An 11,555-nucleotide genomic window follows, 5' to 3' on the forward strand; every position below is an offset into this window, starting at 1 on the left:
GAGCCTAACACTGCTTTCAAAACTTCCTAGTCTGATACAGAGGGTTCAGCTATGTCCTCGGAAACCCCAGGGGCTTTAAGAAACCCCAGGCTAGGCGGTGGTGGCGCACGCCTTTAGTCCCAGCACTTAGGAGGCAGAGGCAGGCAGATTTCTGAGTTTGAGGCCAGCCTGGTCTACAGAGTAAGTTCCAGGACAGCTGGGGCTACACAGAGAAACCCTGTCTCGAAAAACCAAAAAAGAAAAGAAAAGAAAAGAAAGCCCAGGCTTCCTCTTGGGAATGTCTATAATCTCATGGAAGAGTCAGGGAATCACATCCATACCCTCAGGGATTCTCAGGACTCAAGCCTTACCATAGGCTGAAGTGAGCAAGATCTTGAGAGGCCCTGGCCTAGAGTAACCCACCAGCAGGTACAGAGACTGACATGACTCAGCTAGCCACAAGAGAAGGAACACAGAAGTGGTCAGAGCTATGGCGAAGGAGCTAGAGTTCCGATCCCTCAGTGGTGTTTGTACTCACTGCAGCCTCGAAGGCCCTCTTGAGGCTGGCCAGCTCATATAAGACACAGCCCAGAGCCCAGATGTCACTCTTCTGGTTGTAGGGCTTGCCCTCACACAGCTCAGGGGAGATGTAGCATGGGGTACCCACCACCTGTAGGAGGGAAGCCTATATTACAACCCTGGGGAGAGAGGGACAAAGGTTCTTCTGGCCAGAGACTCATTTGGGGACAGCTTCTCAAAGCAGGCCTTGGGGGCTTCTTCCTCTTCAGGACCATATAGGCAGGGACTGAGGGAAGAGGAAGAGGCAGGAATGTCGGGTAAGCCTCAGCTGTCAGGACCCCCAGTGTCTCCCGAGCATCTAGGCACCGTGTAGGCCTTGCTCTTGCTGCTGAGGATCTTGGAGATGCCGAAGTCGCCGATCTTGACAACCATGCGGTGTTTGTCAAGAAGGATGTTCTGGGTCTTGAGGTCCCGATGCAGGATGAGGTGTGTGTGCACATGATGCAGTGCAAGCAGGATCTGCACAAAGAAGTGAAGGATGGTCTCCTCCTCTAGCAGGGAGTTGCAGCGCTTCTGGATGAACTCCGCCAAGGTGCCACCTGTGGCCCAGAAAACGAATCAAGACCAGGACTTTACCACAATGGGAACAACCCACGGCTGTTATGGAACAGGACACTAGAAGCAGAGAGGGCAAGGAGTCTGGCACGGCCACACAAGTGGGGCCAGAACTCTGTACTTCTGGCCTTCAGGCAAGTCTACTCCAGAGGCAAGGCGCCTAATAGTGTCCGGCTCTCCTGGAGGGGGAAGGCCGCTCTAGGGTGAGGCCAAGCATCCTACCTGGTGCATACTCCATGGCAATCATGAGGGCCTTGTCCTCTAGGAAGTTCTCATAGTACTCGATGACATTGGGGTGGTTGAGCAGCTTCAGCACCTGGCACTCGTTCTGGGCCGCCTGCCTCTCCTCTTTGGTCATCTGCTCCACTGGGATCTGCTTAATGATCACCAGCTTCTGATCTGCCTTTCGAAGGCACAGGTGCACAATCCTAGTGACACAGAACACCCAGAGGCACCAGCTTAGCTTCCAGTCACACAGTAGGGCAGCCCAGAGCCACAAAGTCTTTAGATGATTAAGCTGGGCATGGTGGAGGATAAAGAGGATCAGGAGTTCAAGGCCCCGTCTCAAGAACAAAAATAGTCGCTGGGCAGTGGTGGCACACACCTTTACTTTAATCCCAGCCCTTGGGAGGCAGAGGCAGGCAGATTTCTGAGTTCAAGGCCAGCCTGGTCTACAGAGTGAGTTCCAGGACAGCCAGGACTATACAGAGAAACCCTCTCAGAGAAGAAAAAAAAAAAGAACAAAATGGTCTGGGAGATGACTCTATATCCAATTCAGTAGTCTCAAAACCACCTGCAACTCCAGCTTCAAAGAATCTGATGACCTTTTCTGGCCTCCACAGGTGGCATTCACTCACATGCAAAGTTAAAATAATAAATGTAAATCTTGGGCTGGAGAGATGGCTCAGTAGGTGAGAGCACTGGCAGCTCTTCCAGAGGACCTGGGTTTGACACCCACACCCACATGGCAGGTCCAGTTTCAGAGGCTCCAACATTCTCTTCTGACCTCCACAGACACATAAAATAAAAACAAATATTTTATAAGGGAAAAACTGTTTTAACCTCCTTGTGACCTATGTAAAACTAAAAATTTTACTTTTAAAAAAATGACTTCTTGCGGGCGGTGGTGGCGCATGCCTTTAATTCCAGCACATGGGAGGCAGAGACAGGCAGATTTCTGAGTTCAAGGCCAGCCTGGTCTACAGAGTGAGTTCCAGGACAGCCAAGGCTACACACAGAAACCCTGTCTCAAAAAAACCAAAAAAAAAAAAAAAAAAAAAAAAAAAAAAAAAAAAAAAAAAAAAAAAGACTTCTTCATATATAAATCTGTAAATGCAATAATAGAACTTTTTCTTTTTAGATTTACTTTATTCATTTAACATATATGAGTACACGGTTGCTGTCTTCAGACACATCAGAAGAGGGTATTAGATCTCATTACAGATGGTTGTGAGCCACCATATGGTTGCCGGGAATTGAACTCAGGACCTCTGGAAGACCAGTCAGTGCTCTTAACCACTGAACCATCTCTCCAGCCCTGTACAATGTATTATAAACAGTTTGCTTTGTTTTGGGTGTTGGCTTTCAAAAACATTTATTTTCTTTAAGCTCATCACTTGGGAGGCAGAGGCAGGCAGATTTTGAGTTTGAGGCCAGCCTGGACTACAGAGTGAGTTCCAGGACAGCCAGGGCTACACAGAGAAACCCTGTTGCAGAAAAAAACAAAAACAAACAAACAAGTCCCCTGGAGGCTGGAGACATGGCTCAGTGGTTAGAGCACTGGCTGCTCTTCTAGAGGACCCAGGCTCAATTCCCAGCACCCACATGGCAGCTTACAACTGTCTGTAACTCCAGTTCCAGGGCTTCTGACACTCTCACACTGACATACATGTAAGCAAAATATCAATGGGCATAAAAATAAAGCTTTAAAAAAAATGTCCCCTAGCCTTCTTAAACAGTCCCTTCAGCAGATCTAACTTCTACATAGCAGCCACAATGACACTTAGCTTTGTTTCCTTTCCCGAGTTGGCACTCAAATCCAGAGCCCTCTACTGCTGACCCCAAGGGGAGAATGTCCTTGTAGTATGGGTCATGTTAGATCACTCCCTTGCTTTGTTTTCAGAGACACACTCTCAGAGAGCCCAGGCTGACCTTAAACTTGCTAGGAAGCACCTATATTTAGCTGAAGACCTTGAACTTCCTATCCTCAAGCTCCTACCTCCCTACTCATGCTGAGATTCCAGGTATGGACCACCACACCCCATTCAGTTTTCAAATTCTTCCCTGGTTTGTGGTGTAGCTCTGTGATCCTGTGAATTCAATCCCTAGCACAAACAAGAAAGCCCTCTTGCCTTTATACTTGAAATCAACTCAACCTCTTAGTCCAGTTTACAAGATCGTAATCTGGTCCCCACCCTCCCTGACAGCCACATTCCTTACCTTGCTCACCACATTCCAACTACATTAGTCTTTTTCTCAGTTTCTTGAATGCTCTAACATTTTTCCCATGTGAGCATCTTTGTAAAGATGCTATTTTATCTACCAGAAGGACTCTGCCTGGTCCTCATTTCTTCAGATCTTTTGTTTTTGTTTTGTTGTTGGTGGTGTTGTTTTGTCAAGACAGTTTCTCAGTGTAGCCCTGGCTGTCCTGGAACTTGCTCTGTAGACCAGGCTAGCCTCAAACTGAGAAATCCGCCTGCCTCTGCCTCCCAAGTGCTGGCATTAAAGATGTGTGCCACCATGCCCCACTCATTTCTTCAATTCTCGACCTTCCACCTCACCTGGACTCCTTAAGTTCCTGCTGTTGATAATTGCTCAAACTTTATTAACTGTTTTAACAATATCTTGTATGTTTGAATCAACTTCCTATGGGCTATGTTCGCAAAGGGGAAGTACCTCGTCTGTTTTGGGCATAACTGTATACTCCGGGCAGTCTAACCTGTGCAGCTCACGCTCATTATCAGTTGAAGCAAAGAATAACTAATCTACAGGGAACAACTATCTTCCAAGGGCAAAGGCTGGTCTGGTGGGTGTGGTTTGGCTGTGGGCGTGGCCTCCCGCCTAAACCTAAGGACCGGATGCCTGGGCGGGGCATCCCATAGAGGTCCTCTCGCTTCGGGGCGGAGCCAACAGGGCCATGATTTCTTGGTCAGAATTGGGGCTTATTTTCTTTCTCCCTTAGCATTTCCTCCCCAGCTCCCTGGCTCACCCGAAGGCACCTCTTCCCACCACTCGGATCCGCTCGTACTTCTCCATCTCATTCCTCAGTTACGCTTCTGGAATCCCCCTGCGGCGCGTGCGCGGACCCTCCCATCTGGGAACTCCTCCCCCTGGCTGCAAAACTTTTGCTGGGCGGAGCCGGCGAGACAGGGTCCTCTGTGAAGTCCGGCGTCTTTCTCGGTTAACTCAACCTGGAGGCTAAGTCGTGTTTCCCCAATGAGGGATCAGAGAATAGTTCTGGGTTTCTTGACGAGTCCTTCAGTACTCAGAACCGTACCAGCCACCTTGCCCACGCGTGACTTGGGCATAGGTAGGTAGACTGGAGCGATGAGGCGCCCACTTATGTTATCCCGCAAAAACAAGACTGTCCCTCCAAAGGTCTAATGCGAGTGGAAAGCGAAGATCCATACAGTCCCCGCTGTCCAGCAGGAGTTGGCACTACTTCAGAAAGATAAAGGGGTTCCCTGATTGGCACGTAAAGGATAAACCACCAAAACCGAACCGAGGGAGGGACCGGGAAAGCCCCAGTTAGTTGGACAAACTGATGCACCTGAAGAGTACCTGACGTGATCTCTTGGTTGTACCAGCTACTGAGCTCCGTGCTCTAGGCGTCTCAGGACCCGTGCAAAACGCTGCCGTAGGCAAACTCGGTCCTTTACTCAAAACTTCTAGCGTCTTGGTGGAGGAAAACCCAGAGAGGGGTCCACGCTTCTGTCCAGAAATAATGGGCTGTCTAGTATCGCTGCTAGGGTTTCGACCAGGATGAATTAAACCCTGACTTCTTCACGACGCCTGCTGCTCTACGGGAGTTATAAAATTTCAGTATTCGGGAGGTGGTCCTTCGCTAATGTTTCTATTTCTGAATGGGCGAGGAAAGCGAGAGAAGAGTGTTTATTTTTTGGCCCCGCCCCGCTCCGCCCCAAACTAGCCTACGTGGAATGAGCGGAGGGAACCTGCGGTCACTGGCTCAGACCGGAGTCGGCTGGCGGTTAGCAAAGAGGGGAGTGCAGGGGGTAAAAGGCTGACACCAGACATTACTTCGTGCTATCACTTAGTAACCGAATGGGCCTTGAGTGACCCTGGAGACCTATAGGAGTTAATGTGTAACCCTGGGACCATCAGGGAAGGCAACAAACACCCAAAAGGGTTAGGTGCCTGGGTATTGGAGCTTGGGTTTCTGTCCCCCGCCGCTCCCCTCCCCCCCGCTGAAACACCGTTCTCCTAGTCCCCACAGTTTGCCCGCGTTGTCTACTCCCACCTCCCGAAAGCACACACCCCTTCACTCCCGCACAGCCTCTGGGGCTGCTCCTTTTCTTCCGGTCTGCTGATCCCGCTCTGCAGAACAACTGCCTACCTCTCTCCAGTGGATGCGGGCTTGGTCCCGAGTCACAGTGAGGACAGACTGACACCTAGTGGCCAGAAGCCGCAACTACCCTAGGCCGCTGCCCTGGAGAGAGGGTCACCCCAGCTGTCTGGGCAAATCCGCAGGCTTTCCCGCCCCAGCCTCCAAGGAGCCAGAAGAGGGTTGGGACTGTCTGAGGGAGGACTGTGACAACCGCTATGCTCCAGGAGCCCCAGAATGGTGGGGAGGATTGTGGCAATGGTGGGTGACTCAACAGTTCCTAAGCACCACTCGTGCTGGGCGCGGGAGAGGCAGGTAAACACGTCGATCCTCGTCCAAGAGAGGAATAGAGTCTGGGCGGAGTCCTGGGCGGAGCCCTGGTCTGAGGCTGCTCTCCGGAGCCCCCAGGATCAGGGCTTAGCAGCCCGGGCTGCGTGATGGTCCCGCCCAGCTCTGCACCGAAAAGAGTTGGGAGAGGAGTGTTCTCGCAGTACCCGCCCAGGGTGTAAGAGTCGGTGGCGGCGGGGAAAGTCGGGAAGTGGGCTAGTGGGGCCGTACGCACGAGGGCGGCCGAGGACGCCTTCGGATGTCGGGAGGCGCCAGACAGGGGTGCCTCAGCAGCGATGGCGGGGACAGTCCATTCGTGCCCGAAGTCGGCGGGATCCGGGCGGGGCCCTGGGGGACTCCGGGCTCGCGCCCTCCTCGCGGCAGAGGCGCCCGAGGGGCGGGGGCAGGCGGCGGGGCGGGGCGGGGGCGCGGGCGGCAGGGGCGGGCAGAGGCCTTGCCGAGAGCGCGGGGAGGAGCGAAGGGGCCTTGAGGGCTCCGCGAAACTGTGGGGCTGGCGGCCCGTGGCAGAAACGATCGTGGCGCGCTGGCCAGAGACGGAACGGTGTCCCCAGAACTGCCGGAGGAGACGGCTTAAAAGGCGGACAGACAGACGGCAGGGAGGGCCAGCATGCCCCTACTGTTGCACCCCGCCTGGCCGCTGCTTCTGGGCGCCACGCTGACCTTCCGGGCACTCCGGCGCGTGCTCTGTCGCCTGCCCCTGCCTGCACACGTGCAAACCGACCCCCTGCGCACCTGGCGTTGGCACAACCTACTCGTCTCCTTCACCCACTCCATTGTATCAGGGATCTGGGCACTGCTGTGGTGAGTGAACAACCCGGGGTAATGAGATGGCCGTGGGATCTTTCGCGGGGTGCTCGGACTGGGCTCCCTGTTGCTATTCCCTTCACTCACGAGTGAACAGACGCCAAGGATCTCACCTGATTCCGTTTGGAAAACTACCCAACCAAGAACGGCTGTGGGAAACCCAAGGTACCTGGGCTTTGGCCAAGTCCCTCCTTACTCTCCAGTCAGCCAATAGTAGGCGCCCAGAGCGCCCTGGGACTGGCAAGACTGTTGGGGGAGGCGAGGGTCCTCGGGGAGGCTACAACCGCGAGAACATCCCTTCTCTATTCCAGCATATGGCAAACCCCTGAAATGCTGGTGGAGATTGAAACGGCGTGGTCAGTTTCCGGCTATTTGCTTGTTTGCTTCTCTGCAGGTAGGTTATGCCCAAGGTGGTTAAGATTAGGTTGGAAGATAATTTAAAGTATTCAGTCTTTTCCTCTTTCCCTACCTCTCCATTAGGATACTTTATCCACGACACAGTGGACATTGTGGTTAGCAGGCAAACTCGAGCTTCTTGGGAGTACCTTGTTCATCATGTCATGGTAAGGGAGAACGGGTGAAGTGATACAGGCAGGGAGGGAGGCCATCTTAACCCAGCAGGTTCTAAGTTGCTGAAGACTCTCAATGTTTAAAATTCCCTCTGAGGCCAGCAGAGAGCTTAGGCTTACCTACTATCTAGGTAAACAGACAAGGAATGTCATACACAGTTAGACCCCAGTGACAAAGTCTAATCCTAGTAAATAAAGTTGTCTTAGCAGTAAAAGCTGGCATTCCTCAGCTTCCGTCTGACATGACCTGTTTTCAAATGCCCTTGTTCTGTCACTTGTCCCTAGGCTATGGGTGCTTTCTTCTCTGGTATCTTTTGGAGAAGATTTGTTGGTGGTGGCGTCTTAACACTACTGGTGGAGGTCAGCAACATCTTCCTCACCTTAAGGATGATGATGAAGATAAACAATGCCCAGGATCTCCTCCTCTACAAGGTCAACAAGTACATCAACTTGGTCATGTACTTTCTCTTCCGACTGGCCCCTCAGGCCTACCTCACCAAGTTCTTCCTACAGTATGCTGGCCAGAGGAACCTGGGGACATTCTTGTTGGCCATCCTGCTTATGCTGGACATGATGATCCTCATCTACTTTTCTCGCCTCCTCCGCTCTGATTTCTGTCCGGAACGTGTACCCAGCCGCCAACAAAAAGACAAATTCTTGACTGAGTGAGAAAGTAGAACCCAGGACATGTGACAGGGACAGCAAGCACAGCCAACAGCTTTGTAACATAAACTAGGACTCTGCCCCAAGCTTGGGTGTATTCAGGGGCCAGCCTTTCCACCTTAAGCTTACACCCACACTATTGAAAACACTAATGAAAGCTCTCTGAAGTCCTGTTCTTGGGCAAGGGTTGAGGGAAGCAGACCAACCGGTTGGGCATGGGTGAGGACAAGACACTGTCCAAAAGCCAGCCAACCCAACCGACCTGAAATGGATGCTGACAATTCTAAAATAGCCCCTCTGCTCTTCCAAACTCTGGTATTGGTTTCACAACAGACTTTTCCAGGGAAGGAACTCTTGTAAAGCTTGTCCTCTGAGCCTCTGATGGAGGCATGACACCTGTCTAATAAATGACCCTGGTACTGAGCTCTAGCATGGGGGCCGCATCATGGTGTGTCCCGTGGGGTTAAGCATATCAAGTCTTCATTGCTCAGAGCTGGGAAAGCCCTGGGTTTGATCCCAGAACCCACCCTGTGACGGAAGCATGGCCTTATCCCCAGCCCAACCAGAAAGCAACAAATGACAAGCAGCATTATTTATGGTGAAAAAAAAAGTATATATTTAGAATTAGCCATCTGGACTCAGTTTAGATGATCCCAATCTGAAAAACAAAACAAAAAAGGGAGCTAAATTACTGGAGCTGAACTCAAGGTTAAGTGAGCTGGGAGGACAGGACAGGGGAGGGTGGGGCTTGTTAGAGACAGTACAGTCAGATTTGATGTAGACAGAGCATCTAAACAGAAATGATGCTGCTTACCTTGTTGGCAACATCTAGAGCATCATAATCAGGAGCCAAGCGAACATATGCCTTCTTCTCTCCATCGGGCCTGTGTGGAGAAGGAAGCCTCAGAGTTGGATGCTCACAACCCGACCCCTTCCTGAATCCCTCCCATAGTCCTCTGGGCATCAGTGGTTCCTTTGTTGGTGTCATTTTTTTCCAAACATTTGAGTTTTCCATCATCTGCACAGAGGGGGCTAAGAGTCACCATGAAGCCATGGCATGTTTAAATAAACCCACACAAGCTTTCTGATTTCTGCCTGGCCCCACTCACCTTATCAGGGTATTGACTTTGGCCACATCAATGTCATAGAGTTTCTTCACGGCCTGTTTGATCTGGTGCTTGTTGGCCTTGACATCCACAATGAACACAAGAGTGTTGTTATCCTCTATTTTCTTCATGGCTGACTCAGTGGTCAGTGGGAATTTGATGATAGCATAGTGGTCAAGCCTAGGAGATGGGAGAGGAAAACGGAGTTAGCTACCCTGATGCTAGCATTCAACACATGATTTACTTTAGAACAAGACTAGGGAAGAATAGGTGCATCAGACAATAGGATCCCAATCATCTCTATCAGACTTTGGTCGCTAAATAATGTCATCACGTGCACCTGAACCACAAGGAGCTCAACTTCCCACTTTAGAGTCAAATCCTGTATATTCTCTTGACTGAAGAACAAAGTTTAACTCATGCACTTATCCACTGGAGTTCCACATCTATTATTCATTATGAGACAAAAAATCAAATAACTAAAGAGGAAATTGTGCTCAGTTGATAGAAGTTGGCTACACTCCAGAACTATTCCTTGAGTCAGGGTCTCACATTGCAGCACAAGGTACCCCAAAATCCAAGAGCTACTCTCAAATACACACACCCTCCCTTCCTTCTGATCTGAGACATGGTCCCAAAGATGACCTTGGACTTCAGATCCTCTAGCCTCCACCTTCCAGCATTATGGAATAACCACATGACTGAAACCAACAGCAACTCTAAAATTGACCTTGAGCAGTCGGGAGACAACTTTTCCTTGAGATTCTGAAAAGCCAAGTTTTACTTATGCAACTGCCAAGTAATGACTCAAAAATTCTAGGTACAAACAGCCAAGTTTCTGGCAAGTACTTTCCTCATAGACACAACACTTTCCAGTAAACACATTCTCCCAAACTTCATTTGAGTGGTATAGAATTTGATCAGTTAAAAGTGTGTTTTGGGGGCTGGTGAGATGGCTCAGCAGGTAAGAGCAAGGACCGTAGAGTTTAAATCCCAGCAACCAAATGGTGGCTCACAACAACCGGTAATGAAATCTGACACCCTCTTCTGTGTACTTATTTATAATAATAAATAAATCTTAAAAAAAAAGTGTTTTGGGCTGGAGAGATGGCTCAATGATTATAAGAACAATGACTGCTCTTCCAGAGGTCCTGAGAAACCCTGTCTCTGTGCGTTTCATAACACCATTCGAAGGACATCACTCCCAAATTTGACAACTTAATCAACCCCTGCCGATTAAACACTCATTTGTTCCAAGTGCCATGTCACGTGGAACCAAGAGAAGCAACATCTCTTTGAAGTCAACTTTCAAACATTACACATAATAAACTTTAAAAAGGCCTCCTACTTCCAATGCAGCAGCTCCTTGGACAATTATGCGTTTTATAAGGTAACCTATTGGGTGGGTAGTAAATTAGTAAGTCCAATGCCCCACTACATGCTATGTGTACACTGACTTGTTTCTCCTGGGTGCACTCTTTCGAGGATATTTTGGCTGCCTCCGCAGCCGAAGGGTCTTGGGCCGCCGGAAGGTAGGTGACGTTCGGATCTTCTTCTTTTTGTGGCTGTGGACGCCTTTCAGCACTGCCTTCTTAGCTTTCAAGGCCTTCGCTTTGGCTTCGGCTTTGGGAGGGGCGGGAGCTGGGAGAGAAGTATATACAATTAAGAGTGTGACATTTACAAAGTGATCCCTTCCGGCGGCCCTGTCAACACGTGCATCAGTGGTTCCTTTGAAGACATCACAGGTCTCAGGAGACTTACAATTTTTTTTTCCATCATATGCACGATACCGCAGGCAAAGATAATTAACCCGTTGTAATATCACGTTGGGGCGGTAAACCCCATTTAACGTGGGAAAAGGGCAAATATGGACTACTTTTAACCCCTTATAGGTTTGGAGACACGGAGCCCCACGCTGTGGATGTTAAATGCTTGGCTATCCGTGGCAGGCGTTGCCGGCCCGGTTGCCTTGCCAATCCCCTTCACTGGAATCAGCCCATGCGGCTTGGCCCACGTGGTCCTCATACTCGGCCGTGGGCCTAATCGCGATAGTAGCTACAGAACAAGCCCCTCATGGCTTAGCCAGACATTCGTTTTCCCCGTGAGTTCGCTCTGCGGCTATCCAAGGCCGACCTGACACATTCCCATACCGCAACATACCTTCCTTCTTCGCTTTCGGCGCCATCTTGGCGAAAAGGGTGGCCCAGCCTAATTCCCATGAGCTTATAGAATGAAATCTCACAAAAGTCTCGCGATAGCTTATGCATCGTGCTGATTGGATGAACAGTAGTATGGGGCTTCCTGGGAATTGCAGTTCTATTTAATTCCCTCGACCGAGAGACCAAGAATGCGCCACCTTTTCCTTCGAAAGGCCCTAAGGCTTTTTTTTTT

The 11,555-nt window shown here is 50.3% G+C and overlaps 3 protein-coding genes and 3 non-coding genes across 12 annotated transcripts in view; 1 reads left to right on the forward strand and 5 right to left on the reverse strand.

Moving 5' to 3' along the window:
- Window positions 1-6,467, reverse strand: part of Nek8 (NIMA related kinase 8) — a 12,256-nt gene extending 5,789 nt beyond the window's left edge. For 3 of the 7 annotated variants that reach the window (XM_031354316.1, XM_031354315.1, XM_031354314.1), the window contains exons 1-4: window positions 4,322-6,467; window positions 1,336-1,541; window positions 865-1,097; window positions 518-649 (exon numbers count right to left, since the gene is read on the reverse strand). In XM_031354316.1, coding sequence (XP_031210176.1) covers window positions 518-649; window positions 865-1,097; window positions 1,336-1,541; window positions 4,322-4,368 — 618 coding nt within the window. In that variant the 5' untranslated portion in view covers window positions 4,369-6,467. The remainder of the gene's footprint in view (window positions 1-517; window positions 650-864; window positions 1,098-1,335; window positions 1,542-4,321) is intronic. The other 4 variants (XM_031354311.1, XM_031354312.1, XM_031354313.1 and 1 more) reach the window with 4 other exon arrangements.
- On the forward strand, window positions 6,430-8,487 carry Tlcd1 (TLC domain containing 1). The gene is made up of 4 exons (XM_031354323.1): window positions 6,430-6,823; window positions 7,138-7,220; window positions 7,307-7,389; window positions 7,681-8,487. The coding sequence occupies exons 1-4, from the start codon at window positions 6,630-6,632 to the stop codon at window positions 8,062-8,064; spliced, it is 744 nt and encodes a 247-aa protein (XP_031210183.1). The 5' UTR covers window positions 6,430-6,629; the 3' UTR covers window positions 8,065-8,487.
- Window positions 8,488-8,650: 163 nt separating this feature from the next.
- Rpl23a (ribosomal protein L23a) lies at window positions 8,651-11,424 on the reverse strand. Its single transcript, XM_031354324.1, has 5 exons — window positions 11,325-11,424; window positions 10,622-10,805; window positions 9,168-9,344; window positions 8,873-8,942; window positions 8,651-8,716 (listed from the first exon to the last, which is right to left on the reverse strand). The coding sequence occupies exons 1-5, from the start codon at window positions 11,347-11,349 to the stop codon at window positions 8,702-8,704; spliced, it is 471 nt and encodes a 156-aa protein (XP_031210184.1). The 5' UTR covers window positions 11,350-11,424; the 3' UTR covers window positions 8,651-8,701.
- On the reverse strand, window positions 9,017-9,082 carry LOC116079396. The gene has a single exon (XR_004113951.1). It is a non-coding gene; the product is annotated as a small nucleolar RNA SNORD42 (small nucleolar RNA).
- Window positions 9,434-9,505, reverse strand: LOC116079408. Its single transcript, XR_004113961.1, has one exon. It is a non-coding gene; the product is annotated as a small nucleolar RNA Z17 (small nucleolar RNA).
- Window positions 10,878-10,949, reverse strand: LOC116079395. The gene has a single exon (XR_004113950.1). It is a non-coding gene; the product is annotated as a small nucleolar RNA SNORD42 (small nucleolar RNA).
- Window positions 11,425-11,555: the final 131 nt, after the last annotated feature.

Source organism: Mastomys coucha, unplaced genomic scaffold (assembly GCF_008632895.1).
Source record: "Mastomys coucha isolate ucsf_1 unplaced genomic scaffold, UCSF_Mcou_1 pScaffold5, whole genome shotgun sequence".
Classification (NCBI taxonomy): domain Eukaryota; kingdom Metazoa; phylum Chordata; class Mammalia; order Rodentia; family Muridae; genus Mastomys; species Mastomys coucha.

Bases quoted from the DNA above. Each gene is read 5' to 3' on its own strand.
- Tlcd1 (XM_031354323.1), top strand. From the start codon at position 6,630: ATGCCCCTACTGTTGCACCCCGCCTGGCCGCTGCTTCTGGGCGCCACG. The intron at 6,824-7,137 runs GTGAGTGAACAA...TCTCTATTCCAG, and splicing joins GGGATCTGGGCACTGCTGTG to CATATGGCAAACCCCTGAAA. The intron at 7,221-7,306 runs GTAGGTTATGCC...CCTCTCCATTAG, and splicing joins GCTTGTTTGCTTCTCTGCAG to GATACTTTATCCACGACACA.
- Rpl23a (XM_031354324.1), bottom strand. From the start codon at position 11,349: ATGGCGCCGAAAGCGAAGAAGGAAG. The intron at 9,345-10,621 runs GTCAGTGTACAC...CCCATCTCCTAG, and splicing joins AGTGCACCCAGGAGAAACAA to GCTTGACCACTATGCTATCA. The intron at 8,943-9,167 runs GTGAGTGGGGCC...TTCTCCACACAG, and splicing joins AAAGTCAATACCCTGATAAG to GCCCGATGGAGAGAAGAAGG.